At 42.3% G+C, this 18984-nt stretch overlaps 1 protein-coding gene across 2 annotated transcripts; it reads right to left on the bottom strand.

Annotated features, from left to right (window-relative positions):
* Positions 1 to 4113: 4113 nt before the first annotated feature.
* Positions 4114 to 18984, bottom strand: SIK1 (salt inducible kinase 1). Of its 2 annotated transcripts, none has more exons than XM_081909029.1 (14): positions 18858 to 18984; positions 17923 to 18153; positions 16931 to 17047; positions 14671 to 14734; positions 14085 to 14246; positions 13584 to 13708; positions 13335 to 13458; positions 12470 to 12693; positions 11773 to 11922; positions 11097 to 11219; positions 10539 to 10761; positions 8631 to 8906; positions 7972 to 8221; positions 4114 to 7084 (listed from the first exon to the last, which is right to left on the bottom strand). In XM_081909029.1, exons 2-14 carry the CDS (start codon positions 18073 to 18075, stop codon positions 6679 to 6681), a joined length of 2397 nt encoding a protein of 798 aa, XP_081765155.1. In that variant the 5' UTR covers positions 18076 to 18153; positions 18858 to 18984; the 3' UTR covers positions 4114 to 6678. The 2 variants fall into 2 exon arrangements, with proteins under 2 accessions (XP_081765155.1, XP_081765156.1); XM_081909030.1 differs by lacking the exon at positions 18858 to 18984 and adding an exon at positions 18633 to 18747.

Raw genomic sequence — 18984 nt, 5'->3', positions numbered from 1 at the left:
ATAAATAAGGGGCTGGGGTGGGACGCGGGTGGCGCTGTGGGTTAAACCACAGAGCCTAGGACTTGCTGATCAGAAGGTCGGCGGTTCAAATCCCCACAACGGGGTGAGCTGCTGTTGCTCGGTCCCTGCTCCTGCCAACCTAGCAGTTCGAAAGCACGTCAAAGTGCAAGTAGATAAATAGGTACCGCTCCGGCGGGAAGGTAAACGGCGTTTCCGTGTGCTGCTCTGGTTCGCCAGAAGCGGCTTGGTCATGCTGGCCACATGACCCAGAAGCTGTACGCCGGCTCCCTTGGCCAATAAAGCAAGATGAGGGCCGCAACCCCAGAGTCGGTCATGGTCAGTGGTCCCTTTACCTTTACCTTTAAGGGGCTTGGGTGTACATTTTTATTTGTATTATTATTACTTTAAGGGGGTCCTTGTTGGGGCTGTGGTACACTTACACTCTACCCACCTCATTGCTTTGAGATTACCCAGCTTTCCATCATGCATAGATGAGAAGGCTGTGACTCCCAATGCACACCAAGGCTTCTGTCTCACACTTTTGACAGCCCCCACCCACCTCCTGCCATTCTTCCCCTGCTTGCTTCATCCCCAAGACCCTGGGCATTTACCTGGCCACCTGTCAATCAACACCCTGGGCCAAACAATCCTTTGTCCATCTTGATCCTTCAACCTGCAAGTGATATACTCCTTTTGAATAAACTGCTGGATTGGATTCCTGGGCTATACAGTGGTACCTTAGGTTACATATGCTTCAGGTTACAGACTCCGCTAACCCAGAAATATTGCTTCAGGTTAAGAACTTTGCTTCAGGATGAGAACAGAAATTGTGCTCTGACGGTGCGGCGGCAGCAGGAGGCCTCATTAGCTAAAGTGGTGCTTCAGGTTAAGAACAGTTTCAGGTTAAGTACGGCCTCTGCAACGAATTAAGTACTTAATCCGAGGTACCACTGTACTGATTTCTAGGCACACTCAAGGGCTGGTTGTCTTCCATGTCGCTTAGACTGTCTGGGCTAGGCTGCTCATTGCTCAAGTACCTGGGAGAGCAGGTGGGAATATGGACTGAAATTGCCAAGCCAGTGTTAGCGGATCCCATGCCCAAAGTGACACTAAGTGGGTGGCAGCAGCAGAGAGGACCAGAATGGGATCCTCTTTGCTACTGGGATTCCTTACAGGATTGGTGCTGCAGTGGGGGACACCCTTCCATTACAGGGGCTGAATATATTCCAACTGGAATAGTACTCCACAGACATGGGAGGGAATACCTAAAAGCAGGCAAAAAGCTGGTATCCACCTTGTTGTTGTTGTTTAGTCATTTAGTCGTGTCCGACTCTCCATGACCCCATGGACCAGAGCACGCCAGGCACTCCTGTCTTCCACTGCCTCCCGCAGTTTGGTCAAACTCATGCTGGTAGCTTCAAGAACACTATCCAACCATCTCAAACTCTGTTGTCCCTTTCTCCTTGTGCCCTCCATCTTTCCCAACATCAGGGTCTTTTCTAGCGAGTCTTCTCTTCTCATGAGGTGGCCAAGGGGCTTGAATAACTCAGAGAAGCTATGAGCTATGCCATGCAGGGCCACCCAAGATGGACAGGTCATAGTGGAGAGTTTTGACCAAACGTGATCCACCTGGAGCAGGAACCGGCAAGCCACTCCAGTATCCCTGCCAAGAAAACTACATGGACAAAGACAACAGGTATCCACCTGTCCTTTAATAAATGATGATGTCTGGGGGTCCACAGTTTGAGGGCAACAGACAGACAGAGAGAGAGAGATGACTTTGGGCTCTCTGTAAGCACCATAGGGTGTCGGGTGCCTCTCTAGAAATCTGACATGACAGCAGTGAACTTGGGCTGTCTGTAAGGGTTTTTACACTGCAGCTCTCCCTGTGCTCAGCCCATTTATTTGTAAGCAAACAGAACCATTAAAAGAGGCCAATAAGCCTCCAGCAACTTCCTTCCAAAGTGAGTAAACACTGAACCCATGGGACTTTCCACAACTTGGAGAAGTGGGATGACAATGCAGTACTTCCCTACAGAGAGAGATTATCTGTGGAACAGAGCAGTATTCCAGGCTATAGAGGAAGAAGGAAACGCTTCAAGGTCACCAATCAAACAGCATGGGAGAAGGGAGAACACGTCCCGCGATCAGGTTCCAACCTCAGAAGCCTTCTGTGCCTCTCAGAGCAAACGTGTGCAAAACCACAACACTCTATGCCCCAGATTAAAAAGCTACATTTGCAGCCGTTCATTATGAGCAGGGATACTAAGAGTTAAGTTCACAGTTGGTGTCAGCCCCAGTTCCCTAATGGTATGTAGCCAAAGGAATTATTGAGCCAAAAGTATGCATTCATAGGCAATTTATTTCTGCTTATGCAATGTAAGAGGGATAAGCATGTGGAAAATCTAGATGCTTTGGAAGATCTTGTCCAAATTCATATGCAAAAACAGATGACATGCACAGAGCTTGCCAGCATCTCCTGTTTGACAATTGCTGAAAGTAAAAGACAAGCGCTTCCCCCCCCCCAGCCAACACCCATCTGCCAAACCGTGATTGGTCCCCAATAAGAGACAGAAATCTCTTTCTGAACAGACCTCCCCCCCCCCCGCCCCAGTGCAGAAAGTGGTGTTTATGCCATGCTGGCACTACAGCCCTGTCTCTAGCAATGCCACACAAAGTAATAATTATAATTATTGCCCAAGTCCTGTACACTGCATTTAGTGGCTGATGGGATGTTAGCGGCAGGCCAAGGAGGAAGCAGAAGCTGCCCTACTTACATCACCCCACAACAAGGGCAACAGTATTCGCTTGGGTAAATCTAGGTTTGCCAACCAGCCATTATTTGACAGGTCTTACGAGCAAAACTGCATTCAGGGAAGTAACCAGTATCTGGGATTAAAATGCCAGTAAACTACAGAGACAGCTCAAGAATTTGCGTATACGTGAACAGATATTTTTTTAAGTTCACTGATACTTCCTTCATTTTGCTTCTTTAATCCTTAGCTTCAAAGGCCAGCCAAGAGGATGATTTGCAACATTTCCAAAAGATCCCAAGACTTTTGACAATCTTATGATGTTCCATTATTCAGGGCAGGGGAGAACCAGTGAGAAAGGCAGAACTTTAAAACAATTCCTCCTCGACAATATGCTTCTTTCGTGTTTGGTCTGAGTGAAGTTACAATACTTAATTTGTACTTCTACATATGTTGGCTGTGGATTTCTTGTGTGTTAACGTGCTACTGATTTAATCACAAGTCATTTGGCATTTATGCAGCCTTCCTATGTAATTTATTAGGTGACAGTTATTGCCCCATTTTTAGAAATCCATACTGAATATAATTTTATGACATTTCTACATCATAATTCCTTTTATTTGGACTTTAATACTAACTATATACAATAGTAGGAGGAAGAGAGAGACTGACTAATTACTGTACTTGATCCAGAGCATCACCTGGTGTGTTTTGTTATACTGAGTTTCACACAGACACAGACTTTATATAATTTTCATCTCGACTCATTATGTTTCTGCAAATTTCTCCCCTAACCTTCTAGGTGTTCTTGGTGAAACTAGCTCCACGTAAGGTCCTAGGAGAGCAGCAGATGAGTATTTTTAATATCAAAACTTGGCAACCCTATGAAGACCCTCAAAATCCATAAGATGTTAAGCCATAATAAATTTGTTAGTGCCAGATGAATTTTAGTTGCTTGCGCTCAAGAGGATAGAATTGTACACAAAAAGAAAGACCTTGTACAGTATACGTTCCAGTGACTGTGAGGAGACTGGGGATAGGGCCAGGGAACATGGTTCTGTTTCCTTTTCCATGTATTCCGTATACCAGCCTTTCCCAACCTAGCGCCTTTCAGATGTTTTGGACTGCAACTCCCATCAGCCTCAGCTAGCACAGAGTTTTGGAAGCTGTAATCCAAAACACCAGATCAGGAAACACCGTAATATTTGTGTGGGGGTGGAAAACATCTGAGGAGCCCTTCTGTTTTCCATGGAAATAAAAGACTTTACAAAAAGATCAGCTGTAAGGGAAACCCAAATAGATGTATCTTTTTTAAAAAAAACCCACACTTTTTTTTTTAAAAAAAGGATTGCAAGGCAGATTATTTCAACAACTGTTTATTTAAATATTAAATAAAACACAACTAATCATTTTGGTGTACATCTCTTTAACATAAGAAACAAAATGATCTCGTCATGATAAAAAATAAAACTATACATCTTAATTAAACCAATCACATAGTGTATTTAAATAATCTATTGCATTGCAGTCTGCAAAACAGTACTGTCAAGAACACTACAAGGGGGAGGGAAAGGAGACACAAACCCTGAAATGTTGAAAATGACCTTTTTTCTACTTCAGAATAGTTTCAAAGCATTTTCTATAGCAATTGGGGAGGGGGGGCTCAAGAAGTAAAGTGCTTGTCATTGCTTAGAACAAAAAGTTGTTTTTTGTGGCCTCTTGATCTATGGTAGAAAATAAAAGTAGAAAGACAGAAATGGTTGGGGTGGGGAATGCAGTTCATAAAATAACATGTTGCTACCGTTTTACGAAAGTGAAGGCAACGTTGCTGCTTTGTGACGGATCTTGCTCCCACTCCTTGTAGCCACTCCTACAAACCACACACCAAACCGCCTTGCAAGTTAGCATGAGTCTGGTATTTTCTCTGCCGAAAGGCACCAGTCAGAGAGAAGGTTGTACGGAGTTATTTCCCTTCACCTTGGAGATTCCAGAACACAAAGCAGCAGCAGCAAACTGAAGACACGTCAATATAGATACTGTACACAGATAAAGAGGTTGAAAAGCCACAGATAGATCTATACAACTTTATCTCCCTCCTCACTACCACCACAGACAGACAGTCTTTGGCTTATTTATTTAAAAAAATAGCTTTTTTTTCTTTTTCTTTTTTTACATATATAACACTGCAGGTTGCAAGAAGCAGTAGTAGTAACTTGAAGGCACCCCTGTGTTACATTTAGAGATGGGTCCTTAAAAGTGTTAGACAGAATGAAGCTGTTTTCAGACATTTGAATGGTAATTTTGGCCAAGCTTGCTCACCTGCTATTGACAATTGATCTCCCACACTCTTTACCCCGCCAACTATGTATTAGGTCAAAGGAAGACCCGCTGTGGTCTCCCTGCTCCCTGTGACATCATTGTCAGGCTTCCACTGGTATCAACAAAAGCCATTCTCTGGTCAGAGGAAGCAAATGCCAGGGAACTCCAAAAAGCTTATTTCAAAAGCCAAGTAGTGTATATTGTCTTCTGAGTCCTATATGTGTGCACGCACACACACAGAATATTAAAACCGCAAATAAAAATGCCTAAAATAAAAACAACAACCCTCTCGTCTATTAGTATACAAAACAACAAAACCCAGAAGTTGTGCTGTTCATCTCACTTAAACTAGTTTGTTCAAAAAACGACTGTTTACGAAGAGTATCAAGTTGTGCTATCCTATTTCCTTTTGACTGTCAGTATAATTGTCACAACCTTTTGAATATTGCACGTTTCCCCAACGAGACGGTTCAGTTTGGACCCTGATAACGAAATGCATAAAAATCTTATTAGCAGCGGCATTAATTGTGTGCAGCAGTGAGAGACATCCCATAGGCAACCTCAAAGCATGTGATAGTGCTTTTCAAGGGGTGGCAGAGGGAAGGGAGGTAAAAGAAGAATTTAAAAAGAAAGCCTTCCCACACAAGCACCTCTTAGCAATTCTGCTCCCATCACCTCTGCGGTATTCCATGGGCATCTCCTCATTGATGCACAGACATTTTCCTACTGTTGAACCTCACCACCACCGGAAGAGAGAAAGGCAGGAGCACAATTTGTAGTCTGGTAACAGAACCGCCAGAGGACAAATTAATTGCTTCTAATGAATACAAACTACCCTTAGCTGCTACAAGTGAGAGACTAAGCAGAAAAGTTCACAGTTTCCTCTTAAGGTATAAACCTTTGAGTAAGGGAGAATATAAAGTAAAGAGAGGTATTGGTTCCTTTAACAAGAGTATAAAAACAAATAATGCGTAATAATTTTGTCATTATTCCCCTATCAACGATTAATGTGACACAAAAGCATCTGTGTTTATGTTTGTGGGTGGCGGTTTTTTCTTGCTTGTCGTCTTTAAGAAAAGAGGTAATTATCGTCTTCACAAATCCATAAACAAATATTGTGAATAGGGTGGCTCTGGTCCCTTCTTTGAAAAGCCTTCCCCTGCTACACCACAACCATTGACAGCCGTCAAAGTCTTGCATAACAGCAGAGCTGTATTGGCCTGACTTTAATACAGTACCAGAAAAGTGTTCTCCTGTGCCCTCCCCACCCCACCCCCACTTCCCTGTCATTCTTTTCTTCCAAAAACAAAAAAATTTTTTTTTCTCTCCTTTCAGTTTCTGGTTACATTTGTTCAGTGCAAGTACAGTTGAAGCCAAAAGACGCAAGTATTGCTTTTTTCTTTTAGTTCTATAAAGTTCGGGGCTTTACTAAGCCAAATGGCCTCTTCACATATTTCAAACAGGTTATTGCTTCTGAGTTTTTACTGTTGCAAAAAAAATAATAAAAGTCACCCATCTGCAGATCGTAGCGAGAGCAGCACACTCTTCCAAAAGAGAGATGTGTGAATCACGAGAACTGGAGAGCAGGAAGGGGGGGAGGGGAATCTTATTTGACTAAGACGAACTTCCCCATCTGGGTGGATGTAAGGTCCTCCATTTCAAAGTCCCCATGCTGCAAAGTAACTGCATCATAGCTCGGAGGTTGCACAGCAAAGCCATTCTGCTGAGAAAACATGGAGGCGATGGGGGAGACATTGCTACTGATGTGCAGGTGGGTGTCTAGGAGGTGAGCAGCTGAAGTTACTGGAGAAACACTGACTCCAAACAGGTGAGGCTGGAGAAACTGGGTGTTGCGGAAGGCAAACTCTAATGAGTTCTCGCTCTGCAGTTCGGACAGGGGGAAGGAACTGGATGCTTTGCTTCCTGTAGTGTCAGGCATGAGGATGGTGTGCGACTGGGACACCTGAGAAGGCTGGTGACAGGCTGGCTGGTGATGTTGTAACTGGAGCATTCTGGATACAAGAAAGAAGAGAGTAGAGAAGTTATCCATTTTTAATATGCTTCCTCGGGGTTGTTCTCACATTACAGCCTCTGTCCCTCACACCTTGGCATTAGAAGCATTTGCCTTTGCAAGTCATGACAGCGGATTTGGTGGGGGGGAAACATTCTTCTGCATGACTAAGCCATTGGTACAGAGTCTCCCTTGTGGGTTGCAGCCCTACACAGACATTCCATCTCTATGTGTGTGGTGGGAAATGGGGATCTTGCCAGCTTAGCCCATCCCATCCTCTATGGTGTGCTTGCCTCACCCAAAATGCTGTTCGCAAGTTTAGCTATGTGTGTACAACCCAGCATGCACAGATCCTACCCACACCACCCGGAGATCTGAAAATCAAGAGGCACAGTTAGGTGTAGTCTGAGCTTATGTGGATACTAGGCTCTACATAGCCCCTGTACATAAGAGGATGACCCGGGGGTAGGGCTGGTGTGATTTGCATCCCCACCATGCACACAGTTTGGATGTCTGTGCAGGACTCTGTGTGATGCAGAAGCAATGTAAGATGCTAAAAAGTATCCTTCCATGCCTGAAAATACTAAGAACGAATCTTATGACAACAGCTGGAATTCCTCCCACCCCCAATAACAATAATAATAAGCCCATTGAAAGCAGTAGGCTTCAGTTAGCCCTGGCTAACCTAAGCCCACCCATTTATGTTTAAACCTGAGCACCCTATATCGCAAACTGATGCTTTAAGTGGAGCTAGCGATGCTAGCATCAGATCACACATCATGTCCCAAAAGTGATGTGGAAAATAAACAGCTCGTCTGTTTTCAATGTGAAGGCAAGGTCATGATATACTAAGCTACTGTTACAATAGCCAATGTGCTGCTCTCTCACCTCTGCTGCTGAAGCACCTCTTCAAGGAGGTTCCTGCTCTCTCTGTTGCTTACGCCGCTGCCAGCATTTCCCCCGCTGCTGTATACGCAGGCACTCTGCTGAGAATGCTGGAAAGGACTTGTGCCGTTCCGTGCTACCCGAGCAGATGAGGACTGGCACACCTGGCGAGCAAGCCCTTTGATTTTATTCAGTCCCAGAAAACCTTTGGCTCTAGCATTCTTCCGTAGCTGCTGTCTAAACGCCTTCAAGCCTATAAAGCAAAGAAGAAGAAGAAGAAGAGTTATAAATCTACCAGCATGACATGTTGACATTGTCTTTGGACACACACATTACTTGCACCTACTACAGACCTGCTGCAGCTCATTTACCCACCAATCAGGAACTTCGTACAAGAGCCACAGAAGACAAATAGAACCCAATTTTATCTGCCAAGCAGCTCCCCTTTTTCCCAACTTGCATATCTTATAAACTGCATTGTTGCATTTTCAGGTTATTTCATGGGATGGTCAAATAAAATGTGTGCAGATAGTCTGTGCTAATCTTATGATGAAAGCAGGAGTCTGGCGTATTGATTACAGAACTACAAAAAGCGACTACTTGATGTATCTACTGGGCGTGTTTATGGACTGGTATTGATTACATAGCAAGGAAATAATTACCTTGAGTTAGTGAGGTATCCGATGCCCTCCTTCCTTCCTGGAAGCTGACCGGCAACAGAGAAGCACCTCCCAGACAGCCCTGAGCCTGCAATACTGGTGTGTCCGAATGGGAAGTCGGAAACGATGATGTAACTCTGGCTGTCGCTGGGTGACCAAGCATCATCTGATCTTCCAAACAGTTGCTCAAAGCCACAGAGCCATCATTTGCTGATGAAGTGAGGCAGCTGTCAGAACTGGTTCCTTCCGTAGGGCTTGCGGAAGAGGAAATGACTATACCTACAAAAAGAAGCAGATGGGTTGGAAGAGACCGCCTGCAAAATGGATACAGGAAGTTAAAGAAGAGTGTTGGAAATAAGATTAATCTCCCCACCCAAAGAAAATCTACCATTAACCGAAGCCTCAGACCACAATGCAAACAAGTATAAAACTCACAAGGCTTTGTACGTGGCAGGCGTGCCATCCCAGTTATAGCAGCAATGTAGTCTGGTAGGGTGATTTTATTGCTAAAGCAAGTAATAATACAATAGGGCAGTGTTTCCCAACCTTGGATCTCCAGCTGTTTTTGGACTACAATTCCCATGATCCCTAGCTAGCAAGATCAATGGTCAGGGATGATGGGAATTGTAGTCTGAAAACAGCTGGAGACCAAAGGTTGGGAAACACTGCAATAGGGGATCCTTGCTCTATCAAGTGCAGCTGCAATAGTTATCTTGGTTTTAGGGCTTACATGGCCTTTTCCAGGGGACAGGATGAAGGTACGGGAATAGTGTTGACACTATTGTGGGTTTGTGTGGTGTGTGTTTACTTTAGTAAAGGTAGCACACAAATCATGGCAGGTTCTGTAGCTTACCAGGAGGGAGAAGGATGTGCTGGGGAGGTTAACCCGCCAATGTGCTTGCACTGCACTGACCTCCCTGCCATCTCTTCCCTCTCCTCCCTGGAAAGCAACATCAAGCCACCAGCCAAGAAGCTAGCATAGCTGGCTAGAACTCCGTGTCAGAGGCAAAATATCCTGCTTCCAAAAGCCATGGAATGCAGCGAGAGATGCAAACTGTTCACTAAGCTTCAAAAACAACCCCATAGCCACAGAAGATAGGTACCAAAGAGTGAAAACACACAATTTCCAAAGAAACTAGGGTGGGGAGGGAATGGGAACAGGGAAGAATAAAAAAAAGTAAATAAAATAGTTAACAAAAACTATGGTCTGATGTTCAGACTTGCACTTTTAAATTAAATGGTTACATGAAGTGCTCTATTGTTTTGGAGAGCAACAGAGAACGAAGAGAGAGGGAATTAAAAGGTTTTAAGAGGGCATGGCTAGGGAAAGAGCCTGTTTTGCTTGTCTCAAGAAAAATAATAGGAAATGGCTTTATACAGAGTCAAGTAGCATTGCCTACAATGACTGGCAGCTGCTCTCCAGGGTTTCAAGCACAAATCTCTCCCAGCTCTACCTGCAGACTTCCAGGATTCAACCAACAGCTCTGCTGCTGAGTTATTATATATTCTCAATGGTGCTCATACCACCATCTTCCAACTATGGGAATCCCAGCTATGGGGCTCATATTTTGACAAAATGTTGACAAACACCGCAGCTACAATGCTTAAAAAAGGAAATTCTCTCTACAAAGATGATCATGCTTGGGTAAATGTCGTTCAGATTTCCAATAACCATTACATGTTTATTGTGCACTGGAAGGAAAAGCCCCATTCTGGAATAGGCCTGTGAGAGTTACTTGGCTGTTTGGCTCCAAAGCCAAATGTTTTAAATAGCCTACTGTGAATAAATGCACTAAACAGAGGCACAAAAAAACTTTTGTGTCTGTCAACATGTTGTTTAAAGCACAAAAAGGAAACACTCTTCTACCCTCTATGTATATCCTGCGGTCTGCCCTTCTTGCAAACACTTACATGGTGGAGAACACTGATAAAAATGAGTTGTCACTTCAGCCAGCGTGTGCCTTCGGCTTGTGTTGATGGGGAGGCGAATGGGGTTGAAGGCTTTAATTTCCTCCTCAAGCTCTTTGTCTTGCCTGACCTCCTCACTGATGGTGGTTTCCAGGAGGCTGTTTGGAGAGATTGAGCGATTCCGAAAAAGACTGTTGAAGTTCGGGTCCACGGGAAAGAACATAGGCTGAAAGGTCAAAAAATACAGGAAGTGATAGAGTGCCCTTGTTTGGTTCTTCCCCACATTCCTCTCCCCAACGATCCCTTCATTATCATAGCTGCTTGGGTACCCTGTGTATTATGCCTCTATGATATCCTTCAAGGGATTTTTTATTCAGTTTTATGAATTTAACATGGGAGTGCAAAACAAATAAAAAGATGGATGGGGTGGCTATTTAAATGCATCCTAGACCTTTTTGCCCCCAGGTCTGTCTCTCTCTCTCTCTCTCACACACACACACACACAGAAGCATGCACACTTCCTTCATTCAAACATGAAGTGAGGACGCTAGCAGCACCAACCTGTAATGGGTTGTTTATGTCACAATCCATTTCTGCCTGCAAGGGCGACTGAATCAGATTCTGGGGCTGCTGGTAGAACAGAGATGATCTCAAGGTCTCGCTGGCAAGGCTGTCCTGAGGCAACTGAAGCCAAAGAAGGATTGAGAGAACAGTCATTACCAACCGCTCTTGTAACTAGAACAAATACATTAAGCTTGAAAGGCTGCACGAGTATGGATCAATATGAAAGGATGAATTAATTTGCTCTTCAATAAATACATATCCAGACAGAGTTCCAAGTAATACAGAGGTTAGGACATTGCACAGGATGCAGCTCCCGTCTGCTTAATGCTTCACAGACGGAGATTTCCTGCAGCCTATAGTTTTTACACTTGTATAATTCATTCTACAGCCTCCTGAGTGCTTGCAGAATTTTGGTTTTAAACCTGAAGCAAGCCACATTTCCTGTCAACACTGAGGACGGGTACAAGAGACCTCCTCCCGACCCGCTTCCTATCCCCTGCTGAAAAATGTCCTTTGATCTCAGGCATAAAAAGAAACATGAGGAAAATGCCACTCTTGGTCACACAAAATATAAGCTACTGCCCCAGAAGCAGAATATGCAGCAGAATATATACTTCTTAAAAGGACAGCGAGGAACTGGTGTGACCTTAGGAAGGACAGCGCATCATCTTACCTCAATGTTGCTGAAGTCTGAGCTCCTTGGCCTTTGCTGACGGCTGCTTACTGGGCGATTTGACAACTGATTGCTTCGGTACTCCTTGAGACGCTCCAGGAGAAGGTAATAAATTGCAGCGAAGTGATTGTAGCTGCTGTTTTGTAGAGACTAGAGGAGACAGGAGAGAGAAAGGCAGCTGTTAATAGATTGCTTGGTTCAAAAGGGGAGTGCCACCTCTTCGCTAAAGGTCAGAAGGTCAAGACGCGTTTACTTGGAAGAATGAGCCCTGGAATCAAGAGGGATTCTACAAAATGATGCATTTAAAATAGAGGGGTTGGGATGTGTGCATTATCAGAAGCAACGCAAGCCCATTCTCAGAAGACAAAAAACCTTGGTCATGTGTGCTTCCAAGTTACGTCTCATATGTCCCATATTTCCCTCTTATCAGCCAGGTATGTCTGCAGCCTAATAATTCAGTCTCGTGCCTATAGTGCCCTATTTGAGAAGCACCCTGCCTGGTTTCCAGATAACGTGGAAGAAATTCTACCAAGCAACACACCACTTTTTAGCACCACCACAACATGGGGCACCATTTTCAAAATTTGAAATCTAAATGGGAAAGATATTACCCTTTCCTATAGAGCACAATGTCTATTCCAATATTTTATAAGGGACAAGGGCTTCTCAGATGCCAAACATGTAGCTAAGGGCTCACCTCAACTGTTCTCTGCCTATCAATCCCAAGAGTATGCATGATCCCAAGGACTTGTTCGTTGTAGTCACCCAGGTTAGAGTTGTAGTTATGCATGGAGAATGACAAAGACTGCTGCTGCTGAAGGGAAGGGTCTGCCTGCATCCACTTGTGCTGCTTTATTTGGGCAATTGTGATTCGTTTTGTGGGATCTACAACCAGCATTCGTCGAATCAGCGTTTCGCAGTCTGTTGAAAGACAAGACACAAAACCAAAACATGAATATAGATATTAAGAGGCAAGACACATCACTGAAAGCTAAACTAGTGGCACTACTTTTTATCCTTACCCATAAAAGAGCACCAAACAACTGTCTGATAAATCTATCTTCATGGCTATTTTGCAATTGTATCACATACCACTCAAAAGAGTTTAAGCTGTTTTTGAGTCTATATGCTGAAAAAGATGAAAAATTAACTTGTTCTTTTTTTTCCACAGCATGAGCAAGATGTAAGTTATTGGGGAACTGTAGCAAACTGTCGATATTTCAGTCTTTGACAGAATGTCCTAGTTTTAATGACTGAATGAATTTAAAATAATTTTTAATATGCCCCTTTTCATTAAATAAAATATAAGCCACTACAGCCAGAGTGTCATCCTCTTCTAGACAGATTTGCCTTTGTACATATCAAAGAAAATCTACCTGGGAAATGTATGTTTTCACTATCAACATAGATCTAAAGGGTTCATCTAAACACCAAAAACAGGATTATGCAAGACAAAAGCCTTTATCTGGAAAATATGGTTCAAAACCTAAAAATCTGACAAATAACTAGAAAACAGGAAAGGAATTGTGGATTTCTAATGCCAGAAAGATTGGTAAACACACCTTGTGACATGAAGTAGGGAATGCGGAATCGTCCTTCGAGCACCCTTTGTCTTAAAGATGGCAGATTGGGTCCATCAAATGGCAGAGAGCCACAGACAAGGACATAAAGCACAACGCCAAGGCTCTGCCAAGAAATAAAAACAGTGCAATACATGAATGCCTGAAATGCAGTCAGTGAAGTTTGTCAAGCATCACCATCTTGGAAAATTAATACACAACCAGAAATCTAATACAGAATGCACTACCTACCCATATATCAAGATGTGGACCTTCATATTCCTTTCCTTCAAAGACTTCAGGGGCTGCATAAGGTGGGCTCCCACACCACGTAGAGAGAGGCTCTCCAGATTTGTAGAAGTTTCCAAACCCAAAGTCTGTAGAGGAAGATGAATGAAATATTGCTTTATATTTTTTAAAATACACTTGTAATTAAAGCAAGCAGGGACACTGCAAGGGACCTCTATGTATTTGTTTTGTTTTTGTATTTCAATATTGGATTTTATTCTTTTATTTATTGTGAGCTGTTCAGAGAAAGTATGTCACTGAGCAGCTTATATAAATCCAGTAAATAAATAAATTGCACCTATGCTTCTTTGCTAAGTATTATATATAATCCATTCAGCAGGTTCATAAACATAGAATTACAAAGGTTCTGTCTATTGCGGCATCACACAAAGAAGTTGTTCATACAAGGATTTCATGAAGCCCTACTAAGCTTTTTAGTGACATCATCTGAGCAACCATTCTCACCTGCAAGCTTGATGTTCATGTTAGCGTCTAACAACAGGTTCTCCGTTTTGAGGTCTCTGTGCACTATATGATGACTGTGGCAATATTCTACAGCTGAAAGGATCTGCCAGAACTTCTTCCGTGCTTCACTCTCACTCAGGTGACCATGGGAAGTCAAGTGATCTGCCAAAGACAATGACAAAAGGGTCAAATACTAAATGCCACAGACAAACTTCTCCTTTGACACCCAACTAGACTTCCCTCCTTCAGTGTTGTGACCTTTACTTTGGATATCTAAGCATTGGGATCGAAATCCTCAGCTTCTGTACCCTCATAAAACAACACACCCACAAAGAAATTCCCATTATTTGGACGTCAGCTAATTAAGGAATTCATTTATATCTGGCTTTACAGCCTAGACCAGACAAATACTTGTCTGTTCAAAGCACAGTTATCTGAAGTAGAGTGTAACCCATATAATCCTATGTCTGTAGAAGTCTACAGATAAACAAAGCCCACATTTATCCGAATGCTAAGATGCATGCTCCTCACCCAACATTCAAGTTACTAAGGAAGTGTCTACTGCTATGCTTTGATAAGAACTTACCAAACATTTCTCCATTTTTTGCAAATTCAGTTACAATGTAAAGCATATCTTTTGTCTCCATAACCTAATAAGGGTATAGAGGGAGAGGAGAAAGAGAGAGAGGGGAAAAAAAACCCAGAATGCATTAAAGATACAGGCCTTTGAAATATTTAATATACTTTTGAATATCAAATGCATTTGCTCCACAGACAAGAGCTGAATGAAAAGACCAGGCTTCCCTGCATGAACCTAATATTGTTTCCATACAGAGATACTTCAATAGCATCCACCTCTTCCTTCAATGTCCATAATTTATTACATTAACGTGTATTAACTACACAGGCGTATCATGTTATTTAAGGACAGTTAACAGGACTCATGATCTCACTGTTAGGAAGCAGGCGACCGACACATTCAGAAGGTGGAACAAAAAGCAAACAAGAACTATCCAAGCGCCCCATTGACACTTGGTATTGTGTGGGTTTATTCACTCAGTAAGTTACTAGACATGCCTGTCTATCCATAACAGCTTCCTCTGTGTGCACAGCTATTTCTCAACATCCATCAACACTGAAGTGTGAATGGCAATTTCAGTATCAATTCACTTCTAAAAGGCATTACCGCCTGCAAAATAAGTTTAAAATCACCTAAAGCATTTTTTAAAATATGGTTCAAATTCTTTCAAAAATATAAATTTAACATGTTGCTCCCCGAGACTGCCTCTCCTGCTTTACAGCATCAAATGATAAATATAAAACATCCGTCAAAGACAGCTCTCCCAAACAGAACTGTACTTTCTGGTTCAGTAAATTCTGGCTTGCAAAAAAGGATTAAGAACCACAAAGCAGCATCAGTGTCTTTTCAGAAACTATATTTTTTTAAGATTCTGCAATGAGGTTTGACTATCAAAGGCAGAGAAAGGCGCTCTCATCCCGCATATAAACATAATGAAAAATATAAATTTTAAATATATATACGTAGAAAGAAGTGACAGGAAAGAGTAAGACATTTAAAATGTTCTGGGAAAGAGGCCAATTGGATTAAAATTAGACAGTGCTGTTGAAACTAAGTCAACACTATCCTTCCACCCCCAAACTGGCATTTCACCTAATTCCTGCAGCTCAGACTCCTCCACCAAAGGGGTGCATCAAAAAATGAACACAGAAAAGACGTGTAGGTAGAAATACTATCCTCTCCTCCTCACAAAAACAGCTTCTAAAAACACTTTTCTGGTTCAGCTGAGTAGCCTAATTCAGCAATGAGAGGATTTAAACAATATTCAATGCCTGAAATATTATTTTGACCTGGACTATTTTATAGAAAGGAAATAAAAATTATCTGTCAGGTAGGTAGAGTGATGAAAAATAGACCTAAATACATGTTACAGCAGTTCATATTGGAGCCATATATGTGTACTTTAAAAATAATACTGCCACCAAAACAAGTTTCTCACTGGCTCTGCTTTTCATATTTGCGAAGCTTATCCTTGCTCATCTTCCCAAAGATATTTTCTAGGCATCTTATATTATGGCAATTGTTACTGTACACTGAACTTAAGAGCAGCTATATTCTTAAGCCACGTTTAACATTTTCTTCTTCCTTAGACAAAAAGTCACTCATCACCTTCCCTTTAAATCCATAAGGTGCTCTTTAAGATGATTAAGAGGAACTTCCACCAAACACTAATTAGATAAGATGTTTAGCATTTGTTAATTCAATTCTGCTCACCAGATGCAGAGTACATCAGTTTTTGTTCTTTTTTTAAGGAATGCATGTGCTGAAAATACAACTGAGCTAGAACAAATTGCATAGTATTTCACTGTGGCTTTTGAAGTTCCTAAAACCAAGATTTTAAGAAAACTTCCTGACCCTAAACACATTTACTCAGACAAAGCCCAATTTCAACTAGTAATTCAAATAATCAGCATTGTAAGTAGAGGTTTGATTATGGTTTTGAAAATTCTATAAGCAGAGAAGTATTTACATCATGTATAAGCATAAGGGATTTTAGTTATGTATGCCTACCCAGCACACCTAGCACATCAAATGATTTACAGTCACATTTGAACAATTTATAACTGTTTGAATTGATTTTGAAAACAAAATAACAACCTTCCTAAATATTTAGATATGAAATACTTTGTCACTTTGTTCCAGCACTGTTTCGAAAAGTAATGTTAATTCATTTCCTGTTGGAAGCATGTGCATTTTAAGATCATTAGCAGCCAAAGCCATAAGGATAAGTCTAATAGCCAGGTAGTGATCAGAACTTATCTCTTACCTGATACAGCTTGATAATGTGGGGGTGGTTCAAAAGCTTCATAATCTGAACCTCTCGATAGATTTTCTCCAAATTGCTTGAATCTAACCGTGTTTTGTCAATAATTTTTATTGCAACCTATAGTTTCAAGAAAACAAACCCAGAACACTTGTAAAATATGGTTTTATACTACTGCACAACATACAAGTACAAATAAAAAAATGTTTTGAAAAACGAATCATATTTGAGAAAGTTAGGGGATCAACAAATGCAATAACACAAAGACTTGTTCATTGACTATCCATTTCATTGGAACCAACAGGACTTGTAAACAGGTAAAAGTGAATGCAGCACAATTGTAAACATGTTTACTTAGAAGTGTCACTAAATTCAACTTACTTACTCCTTAAACTATGCTTAAAGACGGCTACACTTAGAAATCAAAGTGCCAGTCACTGAATTTAACTAAAATGGCAATCACCCCTGATGTTCCGTGTTTTATAATATATTGTCTAGTCCAGATTCAAGAAAATAGATCATAGGTTGACTTAGAAATTCAGCATATATAATTAAACTCTCTCTCTATCTCTCTCTCTTTATATATATATATAAAACAATTTCGAAGCTTTCAGTTTTTTGATCCAAATCACATATCCCACTAAAGTTCTAGAAAGGTAATGTAAGCTGGAGTTGCACTACACAGCTTATTTTCAAAAACTGACAACTACCTAGGAATAGCAACTAAGACACCATGTCTTCAGTTTGTTTTAACTATGTCAACAAAAATAGTGAAGAGAGCACTAATCACCAATACTTCCAAATTAATTTTGAAGTGATTTCAATGTGCAAATTGAACTGCTGCTATTTTAACTACATTCTATTATACAGTCTACTCCAGGGAGTTTCTCTTAATGTACCTAGTTTAGTCCTTATCTGTGGAAACAGAAAGCCCCACAGAGGAATACTACCAGCTCTTTACAGTTGATCAAGGCAGCAAACATCAACACACCCACCTGCGTTTTGGTGACTCTGTGTCTGGCCAGTTTTACTACAGCAAAATTGCCTTTTCCCAAGGTCCTCTCAATATCATAGAATCCGACCCGAAGAGGCCTTTGCTGGCTGTGGCTTGAGGTGGGGACAGTTGTATAATCTGACATGATCACCATGGTTTGATTTTGGTGGGTGACAAATGCTATTTAGAAATGTCTACATAAGCCTTCCTCTTCCGAGACTGGAATCTGCACCTGCAAGACGACAAATAAAGTTCCAATGATTTTTTCAGTGAATTATAATATATATATATAAAATCTGCCCCACTGAGGCGCTACCAAATTGCCTCAAACTTCAGAAGTTAGTCCTGAGGACTTTTCAACTTGGAGAAAGCGCAACTGACTCTTTCAAAGCTTGCCTAAGATGACTACACAATAAAGGCAATGAAAGGTACTTTTTGCAGCTTAAAAAATTAGCAATAAGTAGCAGAAAAGTGCTGGGCAAGTTCTGTCTAGGATGAGGGAAGAAACCCGTTCCAGGATCATCTGAAAACTAACTTCTGCGCCCGATCCATTCAAGTTCCACTAACAATGAATGGGACGGCTTGGCGAGTCTTGCAGCTTGGGAACGTCGCCTGGACTATTCACAAGACTATTCACTATTCACAAGACGACCGTCATCTATACTATATACATATATACGAATATACAGAAACGCTCCACTAAAAAGCTACCATGGGGCTGCAGCAAGGGCTTCCCTCAAAGCAGCCGCCGTCCCGGGAGGCAGAGAGAGACTAGGCTCCCCAGACTGTGGGGAGCCCGGGAATGCCCCCGAGGACGGAGCATAAAAGCCACGAGGCGGAGGCGCCGCGGGAAATTCCCCTCGGAAAACTTGCGCCCCGAGTCAGCGCAGCGCCGGCTGCGAGCGTCTCCCCGCGCGCCTCGCTCTCCGACTCTACCTTGCGCTAGGCGGGCTGGCTGGCGGGCTGACTGCTGCTGCCGCCGTCGCCGCCTCCTGCTCCGCGCCCGCCTGCCTGCCTGCCTGCCAGGCTCCCAGGCTGCTGCTGCTCTCCCTGCTGCCCTCGC

This window comes from Podarcis melisellensis, assembly GCF_964234715.1.
Source record: "Podarcis melisellensis genome assembly, chromosome: 4".
NCBI lineage: Eukaryota > Metazoa > Chordata > Lepidosauria > Squamata > Lacertidae > Podarcis > Podarcis melisellensis.
The sequence above is the reverse complement of the archived record's forward strand: the minus strand, read 5'-3'. Positions and strand labels throughout refer to the sequence as shown.